At 43.8% G+C, this 22377-nt stretch overlaps 1 protein-coding gene across 7 annotated transcripts in view; it reads left to right on the top strand.

Moving 5' to 3' along the window:
- The window catches only part of TRIM9 (tripartite motif containing 9), a 111972-nt gene extending 89870 nt beyond the window's left edge, over positions 1–22102 (top strand). For 2 of the 7 annotated variants that reach the window (XM_069735593.1, XM_069735581.1), the window contains exons 8-12: positions 2978–3088; positions 15913–15936; positions 16739–17042; positions 17116–17278; positions 19582–22102. In XM_069735593.1, the coding sequence (XP_069591694.1) occupies positions 2978–3088; positions 15913–15936; positions 16739–17042; positions 17116–17278; positions 19582–19647 (668 nt within the window). In that variant the 3' untranslated portion in view covers positions 19648–22102. The remainder of the gene's footprint in view (positions 1–2977; positions 3089–15912; positions 15937–16738; positions 17043–17115; positions 17279–19581) is intronic. The other 5 variants (XM_069735611.1, XM_069735597.1, XM_069735618.1 and 2 more) reach the window with 3 other exon arrangements.
- The last annotated feature ends 275 nt before the right edge of the window (positions 22103–22377 follow it).

Here is a 22377-nt window from a genome sequence, read left to right as displayed (position 1 = left end):
TGTGACAAGTTAAAGATTTCTAATTTTTATTTTTAATACAGATTGTGTGATATGTAAAAAAAGGGCCAAAGATTAACAAAAAATAGTTTTAACTCACAAACCTAATTAAAACCAGTAATTTTCTGATAATAGCTTCCCTTCTAGAGAGTTGTTCAAGCTCAGACCTACTGTAATTCACTTCAGTTGGACTGAGCAGCAATACCACACACAACATGTGGCTAGAAGTGGCGCTGTTTCCAGCGTGAAGCAGCCATGTTTTTCTAATTCTGGACAACCCCATTAATATTGTACCTCAAAGAGTGTATACCACGCCTAGATCCATGGAACTTCCAAACATTACATAAATCAAAAAAACAGACGGGAAGCTATGTGCCATAAAATTACATGAAAATTTTTATTGATACAATATTAAAAAATGCAACGTAAAACCAGTTAGTATGGGGACCTAAGGATATTACAAACACTGTTATGGGGCTTGTTATATTTGGACTACTTCACTATGTATGATATATAAAAAAGATTTTTGGAAGCTTCATTGCTCCACAAACTTATAAATATTTAATCTTCACTTTAATTCTAATAACAGCTCCATTCTTAAAGGTGATGATTCACCTGTAATTTGTGTACCTTTTTTTGGCTGTTTTTTGTGCATATTGCTGCCCCTACCCTTTAATATTGTGCTTCATGTGTAGTTTTATGCTTGTGCTCTCATTTCCCGTTTCATATTCTGTTTGTGTAAATCAAGTAACAGGGAAAATCCGTCATTCTTGGGGTGCAGAGATAGTGGCGGCCCTAAGGTCTTGGGGCCCGAAGGGTCCCATGGCCGCCACGGCCACACGAGTAGACACCAGTATTATAAATGGCTCAGAGACTTCCATTTGTGCCTCTGTGTAGTTGTATAGCGCGGACATATGCTGTAAATATTTGTACGATAGTCTAAAATGACGATCTATGTTGAAACCATGTGATCAAGAGAATCCATGTTTAGCATCACCATCATTTTTGTGTTTTGTTTTTATGGTATTCATTATGTGGTAAATATCACCCGGTAACATGATTCTCCAGGGCGGGAGGACTACGGCAATACCATACTTGTAGTTTTTTTGTTTTTGTTTTTTACTATTTTAGTGACATAAAAAAAATCTGAATTTTGTAAAAAAAAAAAAAAAAAAAATTTATTTGTCATCATTTTCCAACATTTTTTAATTTTCCTGTCAATGGAGATATATAAGGCCTCCTTCACACACACTGGTGATTCCTGTAGAGGAAAAACCAGTACTGGTGAGATCCATGTCCGTGTGCCATCCGTATGTACATATATGAAATCCATGTGATACGTACCGGTGCCTGGGAAGAAGCGGTATAGTTTGTGCTTTTCCCAGGCTCCGGCTGCTGAAGGCAGCTCTCATCATTGTCGCTTGGTCTCCGTGGAATCAGCGCGACCAGGCGACAATAATGGGAGTTGTCTTCAGCATATGCTGCGTCCCTCCTGTGTAATGTAATGATTAAATAAAAAAAAAAAATGTGGGCTGCCGCATAATTTTTTTTTTTTACAGTTCACAGCTGTTTTCTTAGCTTTTATTGGTGATTTTATGGGGAGCCCAGAAGAAAAATGGGCTACTCCTATAAATTCAAACCAGCAAAGGCTAAACAGACAGCAGTGGGCTTATATTAGTATCCTTTGAAGGGGCCATGATTATTGCACACCCCACCCTTTTCCAGGCTACCAACACCAGTCCACAGGCGCCCCAGACATGTTGAAGTTGTACTCACCTTAAGGGCTTGTTTCCACTTGCGAGAAACACGTCCATGTCTCGCATGTGGAAACGAAGCTCTGGCGCCGCCATTCCAGAGCGGAGCGTGCGGCCGCATAGCAACACATGGAGCTGCACGCTCCGCTCTGGAGTGCCGAGGCCAGAGCTTCATTTCCACATGCGAGACACGGACGTGTTTCTCGCAAATGGAAACAAGCCCTTACGCCTATTCCATTGAAGTCCATGTCCCCTGTAAAAAAAAAAAAAATTAAAAAAAATGATAAACAACCATATCCCTGACCTGTCCGAAGTGAATATAATCCATACTGTCCCGACACCGTAATCCATCTCTGCGACATCTGAATGAACTGTTCCATGATACAACCGTCCAGGCTGAAAAATCAGTTCACAATGAGCTGCAGCTTCAGTGACGAGCAGAGGTGTCTTAGAGGTTACCCCCAGTCACTGAAGCTGCGGTTCCCACGGACAGTTAGTTCACTGTGAGGCGGGACTATGAACTGCAGTGACCTCATTGAAATTTTCTAAATAAAATGTTTGCTGTGTTCTGATTTTTTTTACATCCTTTTTTTGTGCATTGTTGACGTTTTACAGATTTGCATTTCTTTTGTTTTCGCACTGATTGTCGCGATCATTGGTTATCAGTGACATCATCACGACCTGTGTTTGGTGTATATCTTTGTGCTGTCTTCATCGTTCGTAGCTCGCGGTGGTCACCACACTTGTCAATCAATTTGTCCTCTTCATTTCTTTCCGATCTAGGCATTCACAAGTGTTTGTGCCATGTTTGCGCTTTTTCAGTTTTATGTATGTTTTCTATCGATTTGGATGTTGAAGTAAAGACTTAGGTCATTATTGATCGTCGGAGGTGGCTTTCATCTGCCTCAGGCATGAGGGATGACCATGCATTTTCCTTGACCGGTGGAGGCTGCCATTTTGTGTAATGTCTGAAGGGAGTTAGTGAGAAAACTAAAAGCGATCAGAACATCTATGGATAATGTTTATATCTGTCCATATTTATGAATTTTGAGTATTTTATTAAAAATGGATGAGATTATATTTTCACGTTTCGTGATGCTCTGCATGTGGAATGGCAGGATCCCTAATAAATAGCTGAACAAAATGGCTACCTTCCTCAGCTGAGAATGATATGTATGTACACTAATGCACGCTGACATTTCTATGCATGTCTTTGCTTATGCCAGGTCCCTACCCTCGAATGTCAGCCTCTCTTGCAGCTCGTTTGCAAATCAACACCATGCCCTCTCCTCTCGAGTTCCTCCAAAACTCAGAACAGGAAACTTGTGTGTCTCCAGGTAAAATGGCTTTCCCATCCCTAACGACCAGGCCTAAAAATGGTCACCGTTAGTCAAAAATGTGTCAGAAACTGTCTAACATCCAGTGGATGTCTTTGATTTTTTTTAATGAAAACTGAGCTCTTATTGGTTGCTATTGGTAACGAGGCCTATGAGGCAGCTCTCATAAATGAGGCCTAATGGGTTGTCTCATTATTGCGCCTTTAGTTTCTTGCAGAGGCGGCCATGTCATCTATTTTGAACCTCCGACATGTCAATACATTCAGTCGCAACCAGTCAGTTAACACTTAACATAAAATATCTCCTTCAAGACATCCACCATACATGTATGGTGCATGTCAGGTGGGCGTTCTATGGACATCCGCCACTAACAGCCCTAATCACTGGCATTTTAAGGGTCACGATCCCCCTTCTGTACCCATTCGGGAGCCCATCCAGCTCCCCCTTTATCTGCATGATTGGGGTGTTATTGAGCTGTCATGAAGACCCCCGTTGTCACCATCTTGGTACTCCTGTGAAGCCCCCTAGAAGCTGACCTTTGTAGAGGACCATCATTTTTACTTTATTCTGCAATACCTTGGTATTATACTATATAGTGCAAGCAATCAACCTAACGCAGGTTAACGGGGGCTAAAAAGGGAAAAAAAAGGTTTAAAGAATATAAAAAAGTTTAAAGCATCTCCCTTCCTATAAAAATAAGAAATGAAAATATATTCGGTTTTGCCACATCAGTAACTATAAAATAATGTATTAACACTACAGTAAATGATTAAAAGAACTAAAAAACATAAACTTGAGAATTGCCATTTTTCGGTCACCACTCCTACTTGCAAAAATGCAATAAAAAGCACAAAAAAATGCCTTAAGTACAACAAAATGATACCAATAAAACTACAGGACTCTGTACAAAAGAAACCCAACAAATCTTCATGCAGGTCCTTCAACGGAAAGTCCCAATTTTGATTCTTTACAAATTTCACAGGTTTTTTCATTTTCACCAGCAATATAAAGCAAAAAATGGTGCAAATGTGGTATCGCTGTAATCGTAGTCACCTGGAAAATCATTTTTTTTTTTTTAAATTCGTTTATTAACCATAACGTTAAAAGAACAACAACATAATACACAAATTTATACTCCTTAGTATTACATACAATATTAAGTACGTACAATGTATACATAACTGAGTATCATAGTGTGTGTCCAACATATCTGTTACTCCACTGAAACCGTACATATCTGACGTGGAGTCATGAAAAATTTACAGTTATTAAATCTTAACTATAACTGTATCTTACTAACTACTTTCTGCCGCCTAACAATAAACCTACGTCCCTTTCTGCATGATACCTAGAAAGAATTGACACTTTGCACTAGTATAAATAACCATGAGTTATAAAGTGAGGTGAGAGGAGTTCCAGCCGCTCCAAATCTTCTCAAATTTACCCGGGCATCCTCTATTTTGATACAGTGTGCGTTCGTATGGGATAATCGAATTTACTAATTCAACCCAGGCTCTGAGTGAGGGACACGAACCCCCCATCCACCGCATTGCCACCACCTTCCTTGCCATGAAAAGTGACTCTCGTAAGAAAATTGCAACGTGATGACCCCAAGTCTCCTCGTCCCACACCCCAAACAAACAATTTAGTGGCTCAAGAGGAACAGGGGCCAATACTATAGAGGAGAGTAATGAGGTCACCTCCTTCCAGTATTGAAGAATGACCGGGCAGCTCCACATCATGTGAACAAAGTCCGCATCTGACAGGTGACAGCGCAGACATTCCGCAGAGTGAAGTCGACCCATTTTAAAAAGCCGCACGGGAGTTAGATATGATTGGTATATTATGAATAATTGTGTCATTCTGTTATTAACCGATGGGGATACCTTCATCGGGGACTCTAAAATTTCCTCCCATTCTTCTTCCTGTGTGTCAGGGATGAGTCTCTCCCATTTCTCCTTGATGAGTCTTATAACTGATTCCGCACCTACTGATAGCATGTAAGTATACAAAGAGGAAATGAGGCCCTGGGGTCCCTGGGATTTGAGGATTCCTATTAGAGGTAGAGACGAGATTGTGCGGCCCGTAACCACCCCCCTCATATATGACTGGAAAGCTGATCTTAATTGTAAAAAACGAAAAAATTGGGATCTCGGAATATCATGTTTAGTCTGCAGCTGTTCAAAGGACACAAAGGTCCCCTGGTCATGTAGATCCCCCACCGAGGTAACACCATGCATCACCCAGAAGGCGGTGGACGGGTGATTCAACAGCGTTGGAAAATAGCTATTTCCCCAAAGGGGCATTTCAGCTATAATATCTGTATATCCAACAATTTTTTTAATTTGTCTCCAAATTAATCTTGCCAGTCGAAGCATGGGCAGCGGATGAGGGGTGATCATTCTCTCCGACTCTAGAAAACCCAATGGGCACTCCACTCGAGCAGAATGAAGCAAATGATGTTCAGAGTTAGGGAGATAACCACCAGGCATCCACGTGACCAATGCCTTAGCCTGCCCCGCCAGATAATATAGAAAGAAGTCCGGTAACGCCGCTCCACCCCCCTGCTTAGGTCTCTGTAAAACAGAAAGTTTAAGTTTGGGCCTAGATTTTCCCCATATAAAGGAAGTTATTAGGGAGTTTAAATTAGTAAAGAGGAACTTAGGTACTGGTACTGCGCTATGTTGCAAACAATAATTGAATTTAGGGAGCAGAACCATTTTGATTAGGTTGATACGGCCCGCAACAGACAGTGGGAGTTTGCTCCATGATGCAAATTTGGATTTGACTAGTTCTAGTAAAGGATAAATATTAAGTTGTAAATCGGAATTGCTACTTTGGGACATATAAATACCCAGGTACTTAAAATTTGATACGACCGGTAGTGAAGACAGAGTTTCAAGATTTAACATGGGAGTATGAGAGAGAGGTAGTAGAGCAGATTTATCCCAGTTTATATACAGGCCAGAGTATTTACTAAAGATGTCTATGATAGCAATTACTTTGGGCAGTGTTTCCTTTGCCTTATCCATGAATATTACCATATCATCGGCATATAGGCCGATGGTATCCACTCGACCCGCTATATCTATGCCTCTAATATCCGGGGAGGATCTCATACGTATTGCCAATGCCTCTATTGCGAGAGCAAAGAGAGCTGGTGAGAGGGGGCATCCTTGACGAGTTCCCCTAAACAATGAGAGGGGCTTAGAGATGGAGTTATTTATGATTATGCGCGCCTTAGGTTTCATATATAATGCCCTGATCCACCCTAGAAATTTGTCTCCAAAGCCATATCTCTGTAGGCATACTGATAGGAAGGGCCATTCAAGAGAATCGAAGGCCTTGGCCGCATCCAAGGATGCTATTGCCCAATTGTTATCTGACATCAAAGAACTATATTGGATTATGGATTGAACTCGCCTAATGTTAATAGAAGTATTTTTGCCAGGCATAAAGCCAGTTTGATCTGGATGGATAAGGTCCAATATGATGGAATTCAGTCTAATGGCCAAAATTTTAGTGAAAATTTTATAATCTACATTAACTAACGATATGGGTCGATAGGAGCCACAATCTAGAAGGTCCTTCCCCTCTTTTTTAAGTATAACAATATTTGCCTCATAAAAGGTATCAGGCATGCATCCTCCCTCCCATATGCCCCGAAACACCTTCAGTAGGAGTGGTGCTAGTATACCCCGGTATCTCTTATATAACTCAACAGGAAACCCGTCCGGCCCAGGAGCCTTCCCAGAGGACATGTCCATTATGGCATATTCTACCTCTTCCAAAGTGAATGCAGCATCCATAAATTCTCGCTGAGTGGGATTCAGTGTGGGGAATATTATATCTGATAAATAATCTAGACATTGTGAAACGCCGAGGTTACTTTTGGAACTATATAATGATTCATAGTAGTCATAAAAACATTGAAGTATTTCTTCGGTCGTGGACACTAATGAGCCGTCTGGCGCACGAATCTGTAGTACTGTATTAGATGTATTATGTTGACGTACCAGATAGGCTAGGAATTTACCGGTTTGATTTCCCAATTCAAAGTATGACTGACGCGTGAAGAACAGCTTACGTTTAGATTTGGTGTCCATGTGTTGAGTGTATAATCTCTGTGAGGTCAACCATTCAATTCTATTGCCATTAGTTTGGCTAGCTATATATGCGGCCTCCGCATCTTTCAGTCTCTGTTCCACCCCGTCGTCCTCCCTCAAGGTCACCCTTTTTATGTATGTAATTGTGGAGGACAGGCATCCCCTCAAGTATGCTTTGAGGGTGTCCCAGAATAAATTGGTGTTCTGGGGCTCTGGGTGAGACAATATGAAACAATTTAACTGATCCTCTGTTCTGTCGTTATTATCCATTAGTTTAAGCCAAAAGGGGTTCAGCTTCCAGACCATGCCACTCCTTGATTGTCCAAATTTGAGTTTAAGTATAATCGGACTATGGTCCGATATCCCCCTATTACCGTGTTCCACGTTATCCACCCATGTTACCAGCCCACTAGAACCAAATATGTAATCTATGCGGGATAGGGATTGTCTAGTAGATGAGTGACAGGTGTATCCCCGCACTCCAGGGTGACGTATCCGCCACAGGTCAAGCCATCCACTACTCTCTATAAATGATGCCAATTGGGTCGGGGCCGAAGAGGGGGGCTCCCCAGATCCCCCGTCATCTAGTCTCAATTTATCAAGGCTATTATCCATAACTAAGTTAAAGTCTCCCATACAAATGACTTGTGCGTCCGGATAATTTAGAGCAAAGCTCATTGCCATCCGGAGAACTGACATACTAGCAGGGGGAGGGTTATAGACACATAAAATCACATATTCGCTAGAATTGATTAATGCATGCACAAATACAAATCGGCCATCAGGGTCTCTTCGAGCCTCCTTAGCTTCCCACCTAACATCTCTATGTATTAACAATGAAACTCCTCTCGAGTAGCTGGTGTGGAAAGCATGTATGTACCATTGTACCCACGGCTTCTGTATATATCGAGCCGTATCTCTGGTCAGATGAGTCTCCACAAGGGCTATTATGTGAGGGTGGTAGTGCCTGATTTGCGAGAAAACCTTAATTTTCTTTCGGGGGGATTTGATGCCTCGTATATTCCATGTCATGCACACTATTTCAGACCCCATGTCTATTCATCCAAATATGATACATGCTATTATTCAGGCAAAGATCAAAGGTGGTATATAGGAAGCAATAGCATTGTCGACGGCAGTTTCTACTTAAATAACAGAGAAAACCAGTAAAAAAAGAAAAATTGAACAAAAACCAAACAGTATAGGAGCAACGTCTTGTGCTCCCATTGTTAAAGAAATAAGGGGATACCCCTGCTGGATTCAGCGTCCGGTATAGTTGGTAGTCTGGACTTCTCCAGAGAGAGCTCCTTATTTAGTAATCCAAAGAGTTCTACTTGACTAAACATATTTAGGATTCCTTTACTCAAGACTCCCCATGAGATCGTAGCCATTCGGTCACCTCCGCCGGATCCGTGAAAAACACCGAAGAACCCTTGTAGACAACACGGAGCCGGGCCGGGAAGACCATTGAATAGATGATATTTTTGTCTCTGAGTTGCTTCTTGATCTCCATAAATCTGGCCCTTTGTTTTTGAAGTTCCACGGAGAAATCTGGGAAGATCGAGATTACAGCATTATCGAATTTAATAGGGCTTTTTTGCCGTGCCAACCGTAAAATAGTATCTCTATCCTTGCAATTGAGGATCCGTGCCAGAAAAGGTCTAGGAGGGGTCCCGGGAGGAAGAGATTTTGTGGGTACTCGATGGGCTCTTTCCACAGCAAATGTTGATGAGAATTCATCTCCCAGAGAAGATTTGAGCCACCCCTCCAGGAATGCCCCAGGTTGTTGACCCTCTGAACGCTCCGGCAGACCAATGATACGGATATTATTCCGGCGCAGTCTGTTCTCTAGGTCATCTGCCTTTTGTTTCCAGGCATTTATAGAGCCGGCTACTTTTGTCAACTTGGCCTCCATGGGTGTGATGGTATCTTCCACATGTGATACCCTCTCCTCTACTTCTGTAATGCGTCCCTTCATAGTCTGCATATCTTGACGGAGACGTCCCACCTCGGTGTGTACATCCTCTATCTTCTCAGTGAGAGATGTTCTGGTTAGGGAAATAGCTTGCATTAACTGGTCCGACGCTTGTTTAAGCGTCAGTTCCTCCTGTTCACTTCCCTCAGTACCATCAGAGGGACGATTTTTGCGTTGCATTTGAGAGGGGTTATTTCTCAGGTTACGTGTGTTGTCAGAGGGATCAATTCTGGCAAATTCCTTCAGTTTGTCAGCTGCCCCTGAGCCCTTAGTGCGCTGCATGATTAGCAAGGTCAGAGTCACAGTATATATATGTAAGCCCAGCAAAGTTATCACAGGATGATGATTGCAGCAAACTGAAGTTTAAGTTATAAGTGGGCAATCTCAAAGTTCCACTGGGATGCCACGCACCAGGGAAGGTTCACTGTGCCTGCAGTGTCAGCAGCCAAAAGAGGGATCCAAAGCCCTCAGGAGTAATGGCACCGAGAAGTGGAGTGTCTTATATATGAGGAGCGCAGGGCCCAATCTTCCAGGGCACACACCGCGCGTCCTCCCAATGTGTCCAGGATATGTGCTCGCACCCCCACTCCTACAGTGCTGCAGAGATATTAAGATGGCGCCGCGTCTTCAACTGCCGAAGCGCGCGCTCTGAGGGTGACAGCCGCCCCACACAGGCACCACCTCCGTCCCAGTCTCTCACTCACCCGGTGCACCGCTAGCTCTCAGCGCTCACCGCTGGTGCCGGTAATCGCCTGGTGATCAGAGCGCGGCCCGGTCCTGATTCAGAGCGGCACCGCGCTTCTCCTCACAAAGCACGCTCTGCCCAAGATGGCCGCTTCCCAGCCGCGGGTCCCGAGATCTTTAGTTCCCGCAGCTCCCCGGCCAAATCAATCTCTCGGCAGGGTCCCGGAGAGTCGCCTGGAGTCAAGGGGGTTCGGCGGTGGTGAATATATCACCGTATGCAGGGGTCTTGGTGCAGGATATTTAGAAGGATTGGGGAGCTCTCTCGCAGTGCGTCCTCTCTCCTTCACTACATAGCCACGCCCCCCTGGAAAATCATTTTTAAAGTGCAAAAAGGGCGAAAAAACAAAACCCAAAAATAGCAATGGTGGAGTTGCTTTTTTTCACTTCACTTGAAATTTTTTTACCTATTTTCCAGGACTTTATTTGGTAAAGTACTTCAAAACTATAAGGCATACGTTGCATTTTGAATGCTTTTTATGCAGATTTTAAGCTGCTTACAGAAAGCAGGTTTTGCTGCGTTTTTGTTGTCTCTTGTGCATGTCAATAAAGTTTTGTGGCCCAAAAAAGCCTGATTTAACTTCCTTAAGATTTCTCTGCAAAAAATTGATACCTGCGTTTTTGCGCTTACCTATTGTTTCTTAATGGTGAAAAAAATGCTGCAAATATGTCGAAAGAAGTGACACGTTGCAGTTTTCCAAATCGGTCAGGAAAATAAAACCAATGTGTGTGCAGGAGATTTCTGAAATCTCATACACTTTTCTGGTGCTGTAAAACGCAGCTTAAAATAATAATAATAAAATAATGCAGCATAAAAACGCAAAGTGTGAACATAGCCTAACTGGTACCGCACATACACAATCCTTTACATGACGATGTTGACAGATTGAATATTACAGTTACGGCTTTTGGAAGAGAGAGATAAAAAACAGAAATGCAAAAAAATGAAAAATAGGGTTAAAATATATAATTACCATGTGCACCCCAACTCACAGCATGAAGGGCGCCATTAGGTCCACAGCCTCTGAGGCAGCTTGCAGCAGCAGCATTCTTCTCCCCACCATTTTGTCTACCTGCCGGGACTGGAGCGTGAGGACAGATTAGCTCTGTCGTGGTAGTGCATTCGCTATTCCTCTCTTAGAACATTGCATGTTTCTCGTGCTGCAGAGCCGGCGGCGTGTTTTCTGCAGGGATTCCGAATGATTTCCGTCTTCATCCCCAGCTGATACCTAAGATTTAAAAACCTTTACCCCGAGCGCACTCCAAACGATTCTGTGCGTCAGCGGTGCACGGCCAGAGGCGTCAGCCAGGGCGGCTTTTGTCTGGACTCGCAGGACGGATGGGGGGGACGGTCAACTCTTGGCATGCTGACAGCTCTAGACCCCTATACCTACCCACCCCAGCGCTGTACAAGGATAATCCCCATCACTCCTGATCCCCAGTGATGCCCGCATTATTCATTTCCTTATCTCGCACTCCCTGTGGTCATGTGTAACCCCTCTCATTTTTTTTTCTTTTGCACTTTCATTTTTTCACCCTGCGATTTCCATCAGTGTAATACAAAAAAAGAATGTGGGGGGAAAACATTCCAAATGGGATATAATAGTGGTAAAAATGACTTCATACTTGGCTATAGTTCCACTTGTTTAATGAACGATGCTAAAAAAAATTTTAAAAAAGAAAAATTTCACACAAATTTGCTTTCAAACTTGCATTTTTGACATCTCCAAAGGGCCGAACATACAAAAGTATGTAAATTGGGCCTATCGAGAGAAAACCTGCCTTGTCCATAGCAACACATTTTTCTAACAACTGAGCCTTAATTGGTTGCTGTGGGTAAGGCTGCCGTCACACTATCAGTATTTGGTCAGTATTTTACCTCAGTATTTGTAAGCCAAAACCAGGAATGGAACAATTAAAGGAAAAGTATAATAGAAACATATGCACCACTTCTGTATTTATCACCCACTCCTGGTTTTGGCTACAAATACTGAGGTAAAATACTGACCAAATACGGATAGTGTGATGGCAGCCTAATAATGTCAGATTTTTCTGTTCTGCTTTTCTTTTTCGACTCCATTGACTTGTTAGTGAGGTAAAAATGGTATTTTTTCTTTGACGTGACACTAAAGCAGAGCTGTGTTTGTCCTAGAAGCCGAGCATTGCTTGTCATGTGGTAAATCTGCATCGGTGCGCTTAAATCAAACTACTCATTGGCAAGCGCAGCTCTGCCACGTGTGTAGGTAGGAAAATCAGTATTTTCAGTTTGGTACACGGTTATTCGAGATCCGCAGTACAGATGGGAGTAATTATCGGTATTGTTTTCTTAAACAAGAGAAGAAGAAAAAAAATTGAGTTTTCATTTATGGTCGCTGTGTGCAACCATGTCACAGGAATATGTCTTCATCCTCCTGCGGATAGCTGCGGGGGCTAATGGCTGCGTGTGTGGGAATCGAGGCCTAGCGCTGTTTCCACAGCAACGCCGGAGATGCCTCAACCTCCTCGGCAGGGAAAACAGAAGAGGCCGAACTAAAAAAAAAAAAATGTTCCTCCATTACAGGGCTATGACATTTATAGGATCGCAAATGATCTATAATATAGATAACGGGTATTGGGTCCGGCACTGGCTCAAAAGTGGGGGCAACAGATCCTGCAAAACTACAACTCCCAGCATGCCTTGACAGCCTCGGGCACAGTTTGCTTCATAATCCTTTTAGGAACCTGGAAAATCTGTGTCAAGAAGAGTCATATAGGGATAATTCAAGGACTTTTGGAGGATTTTTCCGTATAGATGCAGCTGACGCCATCAGATTAGACGAGTGTAATCAGCTATGAGCCGCACTTAGCGTTTACAGCGGCAGGAACATCTTTGATCTATGATTTTCCCTTCTCCTCCTTTGTGGAGTATCACTGATGACATTGATTGCGGATCCCCCGCCCGTGATACCTTCCCATTAGTCTTGTGCCCGTAAACTCTATCAGGGGAATTTCTATAATCGGTGTAACACGGGGCTGCAGATGGAAAGAGCAGGGCTTATATTAATCCCAACCTGCCAGATGAGAAAATTCTTGTTTGTGGCGCTGGTTCAGAATAATGTTATGTCCCTTAAAGGGAAACTATTGTAGGTAATACTTTTTTTAAAATAGCGCCACACTTGTACACAGGGCGTGTGTGGTATTGCAGCTCAGCCTCAATCACTCTTAGTGGAGCTGAAGTGCAATTCCAGACACAACTCATGGACAGATGAAAGAAAGCAGTCATATTTTTTTTTATAAGGAACCCTGTATGGAGATTTACACTAAGGCCATGTTCACACATTCAGTATTCGGTCAGTACCGTATTTTACATCAGTATTTGTAAGCCAAAACCAGGAGTGGAACAATCAGAGGAAAAGTATAATAGAAACGCGTCACCACTTCTGTATTATCACCCACTGCTGATTTTGGCTTACAAATACTGATGTGAAATACTGACCAAATACTGAAGGTGTGAACGTGGCCATACCCTCAAATACTGGTCGCATCCGTTTGATGAAAGACAGTTCCTCTATTGACCATGTCTGTCACAGAATGTTCACATGCACGCTGCCACATGGAGTGCCCCTGTAAAGTGCCAGCCAAAAAGTGCTCCAATTCACAGATCCAGGTAGAGTGCACCCAGTGTCAGTCAAAAAATGCTCCCGTATAGTCCACCTCCAAAAAAGTGTCAGTCGCTAAGTCGCCATATGCACAGTGCCCCCATAAATAGTGGCAGACAAGAAGAACCTTAATGCCAATATGTGTAGTCCTGGTCATGAATTGCCCCTAAAACCAGTGTACACAGGGAACCCCATAAGCAGTGTCAGCCTAAAAGGGGTCATATGCACAATGCAAGCGTTTCTTCATATACAGTAGCAGCAAGAGGATCCTATAAACAGTTATAGAGATAGAGGGTTAGTGGGTGCTCTCGTCCACTGGCCCGGCTGTCTTCAGAAAAACCGCATGGACCAGGGCTCATACCACTGAACACCCGCGCTCTCTCCGCGTGGGCAGAATATTACTCAGACAACACAGGGTGAGGGTAAAACAGTGTGGCAATGATTTATTGACCCACCAACACACAATAGCATATAGAACAGTCCCAGCAAATCCCCAAGATGGTGCAAATAACAGTCTCACGCTTCTGCTGACTCGTTGGGATTAGAGCTGCTTCCAGGGCGAGTTCCCCCAGCAGTGGCACCCCATTTTTGTCAGGCCTCCACAGTGAGGAGGTAACGACAAGCTTAGGAAGCTGACAGTCCATTGATGTTCGAGGCCGGGTGACCTGATTGTCCCATCTTGGATTCTCTAAACATCTTTGAGGGTTCAGTGATGGTCAGTGAGGCAGCTCTGCATTTCTTCAGCTGCAGCCACAATGCCATGGCTATTGTAATGTAGAGTCTCTGAACACAGGCAGATCCTCATTTTATAGGTCACAACTTCTCATTCATTTCAAAAACCTGATCTGCACATCCAAACATAGACTGAGTGTGAACAGGTGCTGAACCCAGAGTCGCCAACTCGTATATAGTTAAGTAAATAGGGCATTTTTTGAAATGTATTCTCTAGCCTTCTGATCGTGCACTCCGCCTCCTAGCTTCAGGTGTTTTAATTATAGTAGGTCCAATACCCCTCCACAGAGAGAGAGAATTTGAGTCCAAGAAGAGGTTTCACATGTACCCATTCAGATGGAGACGTTTATTCTCAGCGAGGTAGGTCAAGCGTAGGACCTCGTATAAGGGAGATGCCGTAAAGTGGCTACGAGGTACACATAAAATTGGCCATTTTTATGCGCTAAAAGCTCTCATTTTTCATATTTCTAGTGCAGTAATGCAGTTCAAATTTCGTGTTTTCAAGTTTGCATGTTTTGGCGCTGCAGTGTGCTGCCCTATTTACTTAACAACTTCTCATTCAGTCATTCCTCCACAGGCTTGGGGTAAGATGGTAGGAGGCCATCCCTGACTGCTGGAGTGTTCAACCACATGCATAGATTGTCCTTCATATTGCAGAGCACCAATGGGTCATCAACATATTAGCAAACAGTCAAACATCGGCCTTTGTTTCCCAAAGATAGTAGAACAATACTAGGACAGATACAATAGGTAATCAGTCAACAAATGGCAGGGAGTGAATATTAATTCAATGACAATAAGAGTCAACATTCATTCTCACATGAACTCTAGCTCATGTACCTGGGCCTACTGAAATAATATGTCCAGATAATTCAGATCAAATGCTGTGTCTCCACAACAGTGTTATCCAAAGAGAGCCTCAATGCACAATGCCAGTGTAAGGCTACGTTCACATTAGCGTTCCGCTAATGTGCGTCGCTGTTGCGTCGGCGACGCAGCGGCGACGCGCCCCTATGTTTATCATAGGGGACGCGTGCGTTTTTTGGGTGGCGTTTTTCGACACGTGCGTCGTTTCCGACGCTAGCGTCGGACGCAAGAAAATGCAACAAGTTGCATTTGTCGTGCGTCCGATTTTCGTCAAAAAACGACGCACGCGTCGCAAAACGCAGCGTTTTTTGTGCGTTGTGCGTTGCGTCGCCGACGCACCGGCGCGCAACGCTAATGTGAACGTAGCCTAACAACATGTATTGTGCTAGTGATAAAGAGCCCAGATAACTAGTGTTGGCTATAACGTACTTCTATACCCAGTGCAAGACAAAATACACTCCATACGCAGTAACAGAATGCCCATATATAACCATAAAGTGGCCTCATAGCCAGTGCCACCCAAGATAACCCCATAAACAGTGCTATTATAAAGCATGCCACTATACATCGTGCCAGAGTGCCAATATAAAAAGGGCCTGTATATAGTGCCCAACAGAGCGCCTTCACATATAGTGCAAATCTTAAAGTGTCCTTATAACCAGTGCAAGCCAAAGTTACCCCATCTGGTGGTGTTAGTTCTTCATGAGCTCTAACATATTAACATCCTTTTTCTACCCCGCATGCTTTTCATCGGACATCTCACAGTTGACATAAAAAAAATGGTGGCAGGTATGGTGCAACGCTTGTGCATGGAAATTCTAGGATGTGCATGGCTTGCATGTTGACGTTTTTGGCACACCAAATCATCTGGTGATCCTCTTCTGTTGCAAAAACTACAGAAGGCCCCAATTTATTAAAATGAAAGAATGTTTTTGGCAAAATTGACCTAGAATGTTTAGTATCAATATGAGGACATCTACAGTATATTGAAAATTGAAGAGATTGTGTGTGACTTAGATGGTGTCTACTCTCTCACCCTCTCAAGGCTTTGTTCACACAGCAGAATTTGTCAGTTCCTTCACATTTGACTGCAAGCATAGTATGGCAAACGCCATGATGGAAATCACCGGACACCAAGTCAATGGGTTCCATTTGGTGCCATTGATATCCATTGTACAATGGATCACGTACGGCACTGGGGCTTTTGATAATCTGGCTCCAGAACTGTATATAATAATTTTTGTCATGTCAAGGGACAAAGTTGAACATTTTGGTAAGATTGGATTAATAGAGGCTGTCTCCTTCCTTGATGACCGAGCAGTCCTGACAATCTGTCCAGTCTTCATTGAAATGAATGGCAGCCTTGAAAGCCTTTCAATGCATGTGTAGTCAACTCTTCATCTAGGACTGGGAAAGGGGCATCATCATTGTCCGGAGTGGTGGAGGGGGTCTCAGCTTGAGGATTACCATTTGATCATGTTGCATAATTGATGTCTTATTGACTCATTGTATTGAACCTGGAGCATTAAGTATGTCTGGGTCTAACAGAGGTCATTGACTGAATGTCCATGTTGTGTTTTTGTGATGACAGTGGCTTGGTTCGCCTTCGACCCTGGTTCAGCACATTCGGACATCATCTTCTCCAATGACAACCTGACCGTCACATGTAACAGCTATGATGACAGAGTAGTCCTCGGCAAAACCGGTTTCTCCAAAGGAGTCCACTATTGGGAACTGACCGTTGACCGATACGACAATCACCCAGACCCTGCTTTCGGGGTAGCCCGGGTTGAAGTCATGAAGGACGTCATGCTTGGGAAAGATGACAAAGCTTGGGCTATGTATGTGGACAACAACCGCAGCTGGTTCATGCACAACAATTCCCACACAAATCGGTATGTTAAGCAAGCTGTATGATTGTGATGTCCGCAGCCATGATACTAATGTGATAATTCTGCTTTCTCATAGGACTGAAGGAGGCATCACCAAGGGTGCCACGGTTGGCATCCTCTTAGACTTCACCAGGAGAACTTTAACCTTCTCCATCAATGAAGAGCAGCAGGGGCCTGTGGCGTTTGAGAGCATGGAGGGCCTGTTGTTTCCAGCTGTGAGCCTCAATAGGAATGTGCAGGTACTAATACTTTTATCTGGAAATGTGCAGGCTCCAATACTTAAAGGGGTTTTCCATTTTAGGAAAGTGAGCTCAAACCATTTAAAATAACAAACCAAGTGGTTACTGATATTCCCTATATCCAGTGCCAGCACTTCACCGCTATGTGGATCTTTACGTTTTGGCTGCAGTTGTGTTTGGGGTCCACTTTCCTGAAAGTGGAAAACCCCTTTAATGCCTGAATATGTCTATTTATGTGATGTTCTTTCAGGTCATGAGGACAAGGGGTTCCTCTCATAGTGTTAATGTTTGGTTTCATTTTCTTTACCTGCAAAATGTTAGTTGAGTTTGGAGCTAAGTGAACTTCCAGGTCTTAGGTGACCCTTAGGTGGGGTTCTTATGTGCCCAATCCTGATACCCAGGATACAACATACATAAAGACCAGCTACAAAACAGATCTTTTATTCTGGAGGACTAAGATATCCATGCATTACTTGTAGAGCTGAGCAAAAAGATTTCTAGGACCCTGCATTCTGTGTCTGGACCAGAGCACTGTGCATCTCCAACTAAAGACTCGTTCATACATCTGATTTATCCACGTATGAGAAAAACTGACCAAGTACTCTGATCTTAATGTGGTCTGAGCGTCATCTGTTTTTCTCGTATGTCGAGAAATTTTTTTTAAAAAGTTTCTCTACCTTTTGATGGTCCAATTTTTTTTCACGGGTCCATTGACTTGCATTGCCAATTTTGATCTGTCTCTATGATCAAAATCAGACATGTCTCCACCATTTTCCGCAGAACTCTCGGTCTGTGAAAAATCACAAACATGTGAATGGCCCCACAGACTATCACAGGTTTGAGTTTCACCCATGAAAAACACAGAAAGCATTTGTATGCGAAAATCGGACATGGGAATGAGCCCTAACAGTGACATCCCTCGGGTCTCTCCTGATTAGTTGCGACGAAAGGCAAACATCAGAAGAGGTGCCTGGTGATGCCAGCAGGTAGGAGGAATATTGCAGGGATCCAGTCTGACAGCCATGGACTACCAATGTGGCCACTGGATGAGGGTCCTGCAAGTCTTTTGGCTCAACCCTAAATGCATGGTGGCCATCTAGTTTCTGCGCTGGCTCTAAACAAGAAATTATAGCCAAATATGTCAATATACTGCCATAGTCAATATATCACTGCAACAAGGTCAAGATCTAAACACATTCAAACCCTGTATTAGGCCAGTCTCACACGTCCAGATAATTCTGGTACCGGAAAAATCAGTACCAGAATTGTCCGTGTGCTTAACGTGAACATCATTGTGGCACACGTGCGGCAGCCGTGTGCCGCCCGTGTGCCAACTGGGTACCACACGTACCGTGCAGGAGACAGCGCTACAAGTAAGCGCTGTCCCCTGCATCTGGTTCTGAAGCCGCCATGCATATCTTCTTTCCAGCAGCGTTCGCTGGAGAGAAGATATGAAAACCCCCTTTTTTTTTTTTTCTTTTTTTTTTCCTTGTTTAAAATAAAGATCCCTGTCCCCACCCCCTCCCACCCCCTGTGCGCCCGCCCGCTGTTAATAAAATACTCACCCGGCTCCCTCGCAGCATCCTGTCCTCGCCGCACCTTCTCCTGTATGAGCGGTCACGTGGGGCCGCTTATTACAGTAATGAATATGCAGCTCCACCCCTATGGGAGGTGGAGCCGCATATTCATGACTGTAATCGGCGGCCCCACGTGACCGCTCACACAGGAGAAGGTGCGGCGAGGACAGGACGCTGCGAGGGAGCCAGGTGAGTATTTTATTAACAGCAGGGGGGGGGGGGGGGAACAGGGGGTGGGGACAGGGATCTTTATTTTAAAGAAGGAAAATAAAAGGGGGTTTTCATATCTTCTCTCCAGCGAACGCTGCTGGAAAGAAGATATGCATGGCGGCTTCAGCACCACGTGGGGGGACAGCGCTTACAGTAGCGCTGTCTTCTGCACGGCACACGGACAGCGTCCGTGTGCAGTACGTGTTTTACATGGACCCATTGACTTTAATGGGTCCGTGTAATCCGTGCGCTCCCACGAACACCGACATGTCTCCGTGTTTTGCACACGGACACACGGTCCGTGAAGACACGCTGACATGTGCAGAGACACATTGATTTTAATGTGTCTACGTGAGTCAGTGTCTCCGGTACGTGAGGAAACTGTCACCACACGTACCGGAGCCACTGACGTGTGAAACCGGCCTTACCAAGAGGTGTGATCATAAAATGATTTCCCATTAAATCCAGTGGAAAAATAACAAATAATTCTTGACTTGTGATTTTCACACCATACAGGTAACGCTTCATACCGGTTTGCCGATTCCCGGGTTCTACTCGTCAAGAGCCTCCATAGCATCTTAGAAGTACCACAAGGACTGAATCGCTTCTAAAAACCCCTGATGATGATCACATTGGACTTCAAAGCAGAAAATAATTCTTACAAAAGAAAACCATCTGTAAATACCTAAAAAGAGGCGTATTATATGGGGTGCTTACACAATGACTGTGACCTTCTCCCAATGACGGGTGCTTCTCCAGCTCTGTCCTGGGTGTTCTCCAGACCATGCCTTTTCATTATACCCCATATTTTTGTACATTTCCTCTCCGTTTCATATGTTGACCTCGAGTCACAAATCTACATGGTGCCCAGCTGTATGCAGAGTGTCGGCACCTTAACTCTCCAAGATGTCCAGCTTACGACTCTCCAGCTCTGGCCACCGCATCTGTCTATGATGCCTATCTACCAGCTCTTCATAGCAGACGTTATAATGTACAACTTTCCAGTATCGGTGCCATACATCGTCATGATGCCCAACTTCTCGCTTGTTCACGTGGTCCCCCAAGATGTCCACCTATACTTTTCACATTACATGGGGTATCCACAACTATCTCCCATGTCCTCATGGCGTCCGGCGGTGATTACCTCATCAGACCGAATCATTTCTTTTCCCTGGACCTTGGTTATTGCTATTTATTTTATTCCTCAGACTCTCATTACCGTGTATATACATTGTCGTTATTCCCGTTGTTTTACCCGCTGCTGCTGCTGCTTCCCCTTCCGAGGTCCCTAAAGCTGTAAACTTTGGTCACTTTGATGCCAGTACTCAATCGGACAGCTGTGTGCTCCTCCACCGAGGTCATGTCCATAATCTGGATGACGCACTATTGTATTTCCTTAATATCTTGCGGAATGTAGGGCGACATCCTTAATTTTAAGGCCGTCATCTTTATGGTGCTTGTAAAAGAAAATTTTAGAAATTGCAAATTTCTATAGGATTTTCTAATGATATAAAAGTGGCTGCCCTCCATCTTTGTATATAGAGGTCGCTCCCGTTAGGCAATAGAGGCTTCTGCCTAAGGAGGCAAGTGGAAAGGGGGCATTACTAAGACTGATCCACTGGATACCTATAGCTGCCACATATAATATAATGTGATGACACATTTACCCTGCGCTGGGCAGGGATCATTGCTGGAGGGTCCAGTGGGCATAGAGATGATCTCAACCAGATCCCATGTGCTTTGATGGAGTAATCTTTTTACATGTTTGAGATTTAAAGGGCAACTACACCCAAAACACATCTTGCCCTATTACATTTTAGTTGATCTACCCTTTACATTCAGTCATAATTATTTATATTTACTCATGCTTAGTTCAGGTCTATAGACCCATAGTGCCAAATTGGGGTCTCCATGTCAGTATTATGGGATAGTTTGTATGATATTAGTGCATATTTAAGCAATTCTACCCCTACAGCCAAGGCAAAGGACTTTTAAATTACACTACAGTGGAGCCATCCACTCTCCTTCACATATCTATTTTTTTTAATAAATGATTGCGTTCCTCATTAAAAAAAAAAAACCTATATTGTGCAAATCCCTCCGTTATTCCTCCTGGCAATCTATAGATAAGTAGAGCTTTACCATTCTCTTTTTCATTATCAGCGCTGATTGGACAGTGCAAGGACTCGGCTCATTAACAAGGAGAATGGTAACACCCAGTTGTCAGTTTATTCCCACATTTCCATGAGGTGCGGAGCAATGCACAGGAAAAGAAAAGATCTTAAAATGTTACTGTAATAGGAGATTTGCATGAACTCAATGGGGCAGTGCAGTCCACTATTAGCTGCAGTACCGCCTGTTGAGCTGCAGGTGGCAGTAACCTGGTATTAAGAGTTGCGCTTTTCTGACAGTGCGCACGTTTTTAACGCATGCACCCTGGAGTCCGATCTGCACACTGGTTCCCAATTTTACACCCAGCCTGAAACCGCTGCCTTTCCAAAGAGAGTGCCAATATAGCCGCCTACCCGGTGCTCGTACCTTAGTACTGCTTGAAGCGTCCAAATGCCCATACCATGGTTATAATGATCACCCGGCTGTTCTAACCAGCAATAGCGGACACGAAGAGTCTGCAGATGACCCATTCCCATGAAACGAATGTACATATGTGGTTTTAGCCGTGTGTGTCTGCGCGTTGGATATCGATGTAGAGAGTGTACCCTGCTAATTTATTTTGGGCAGGTGCCAATCTGTCCTCCTACCATGTACCCATTAGCTAATCTTAGGTACAGAAAATCCCTGTTGCGGGACAACGCTGATGTTTAAGATTATTTTTCTGATGAGAAGCAATGGCTGGGCCACTCCGAGCTTCTTCGCCGCCCGCGGTGAGTAGTCGTCTTGACGAGGCTTATGGGATTCCTAGTGACTTGTATCGCATAGTTCATTTGTATGTGTAGCTCTCGCCCTCTGCAGACGCTGTACTCAAGACAAGAAATTATGTTTGCCGTTACCAATAAATTAATTTTATGAGGGAAACTGCTGCGCGTCTACAAGTGTTTCATTTTTTGCTCATGTTAAATCGTGCCTGTGGTTTCACCTGACTGCTCAGAATAAGCTGTCCTGTGTGTCCATGAGCAATGACAGCTATTTCTGCCCATTATGACTTTTATGCTACTTTATCCACCAACTTTCCCCTCCACAGGTTGACTCAGAGTTAGGCCGGCTTCACACTCAGCGTATGAAAATACGGTCCGTATATTACGGCCGTAATACGCTGAAAAGTCTCGAAAATAGTGGTCCGTAGCTCCTCCGTAG

The sequence above is a fragment of the Ranitomeya imitator genome, chromosome 1 (assembly GCF_032444005.1).
Source record: "Ranitomeya imitator isolate aRanImi1 chromosome 1, aRanImi1.pri, whole genome shotgun sequence".
In the NCBI taxonomy this organism is placed as follows: Eukaryota; Metazoa; Chordata; class Amphibia; order Anura; family Dendrobatidae; genus Ranitomeya; species Ranitomeya imitator.
Note: the sequence above shows the minus strand (reverse complement) of the source record. Positions and strands in the feature narration are given on the sequence as shown.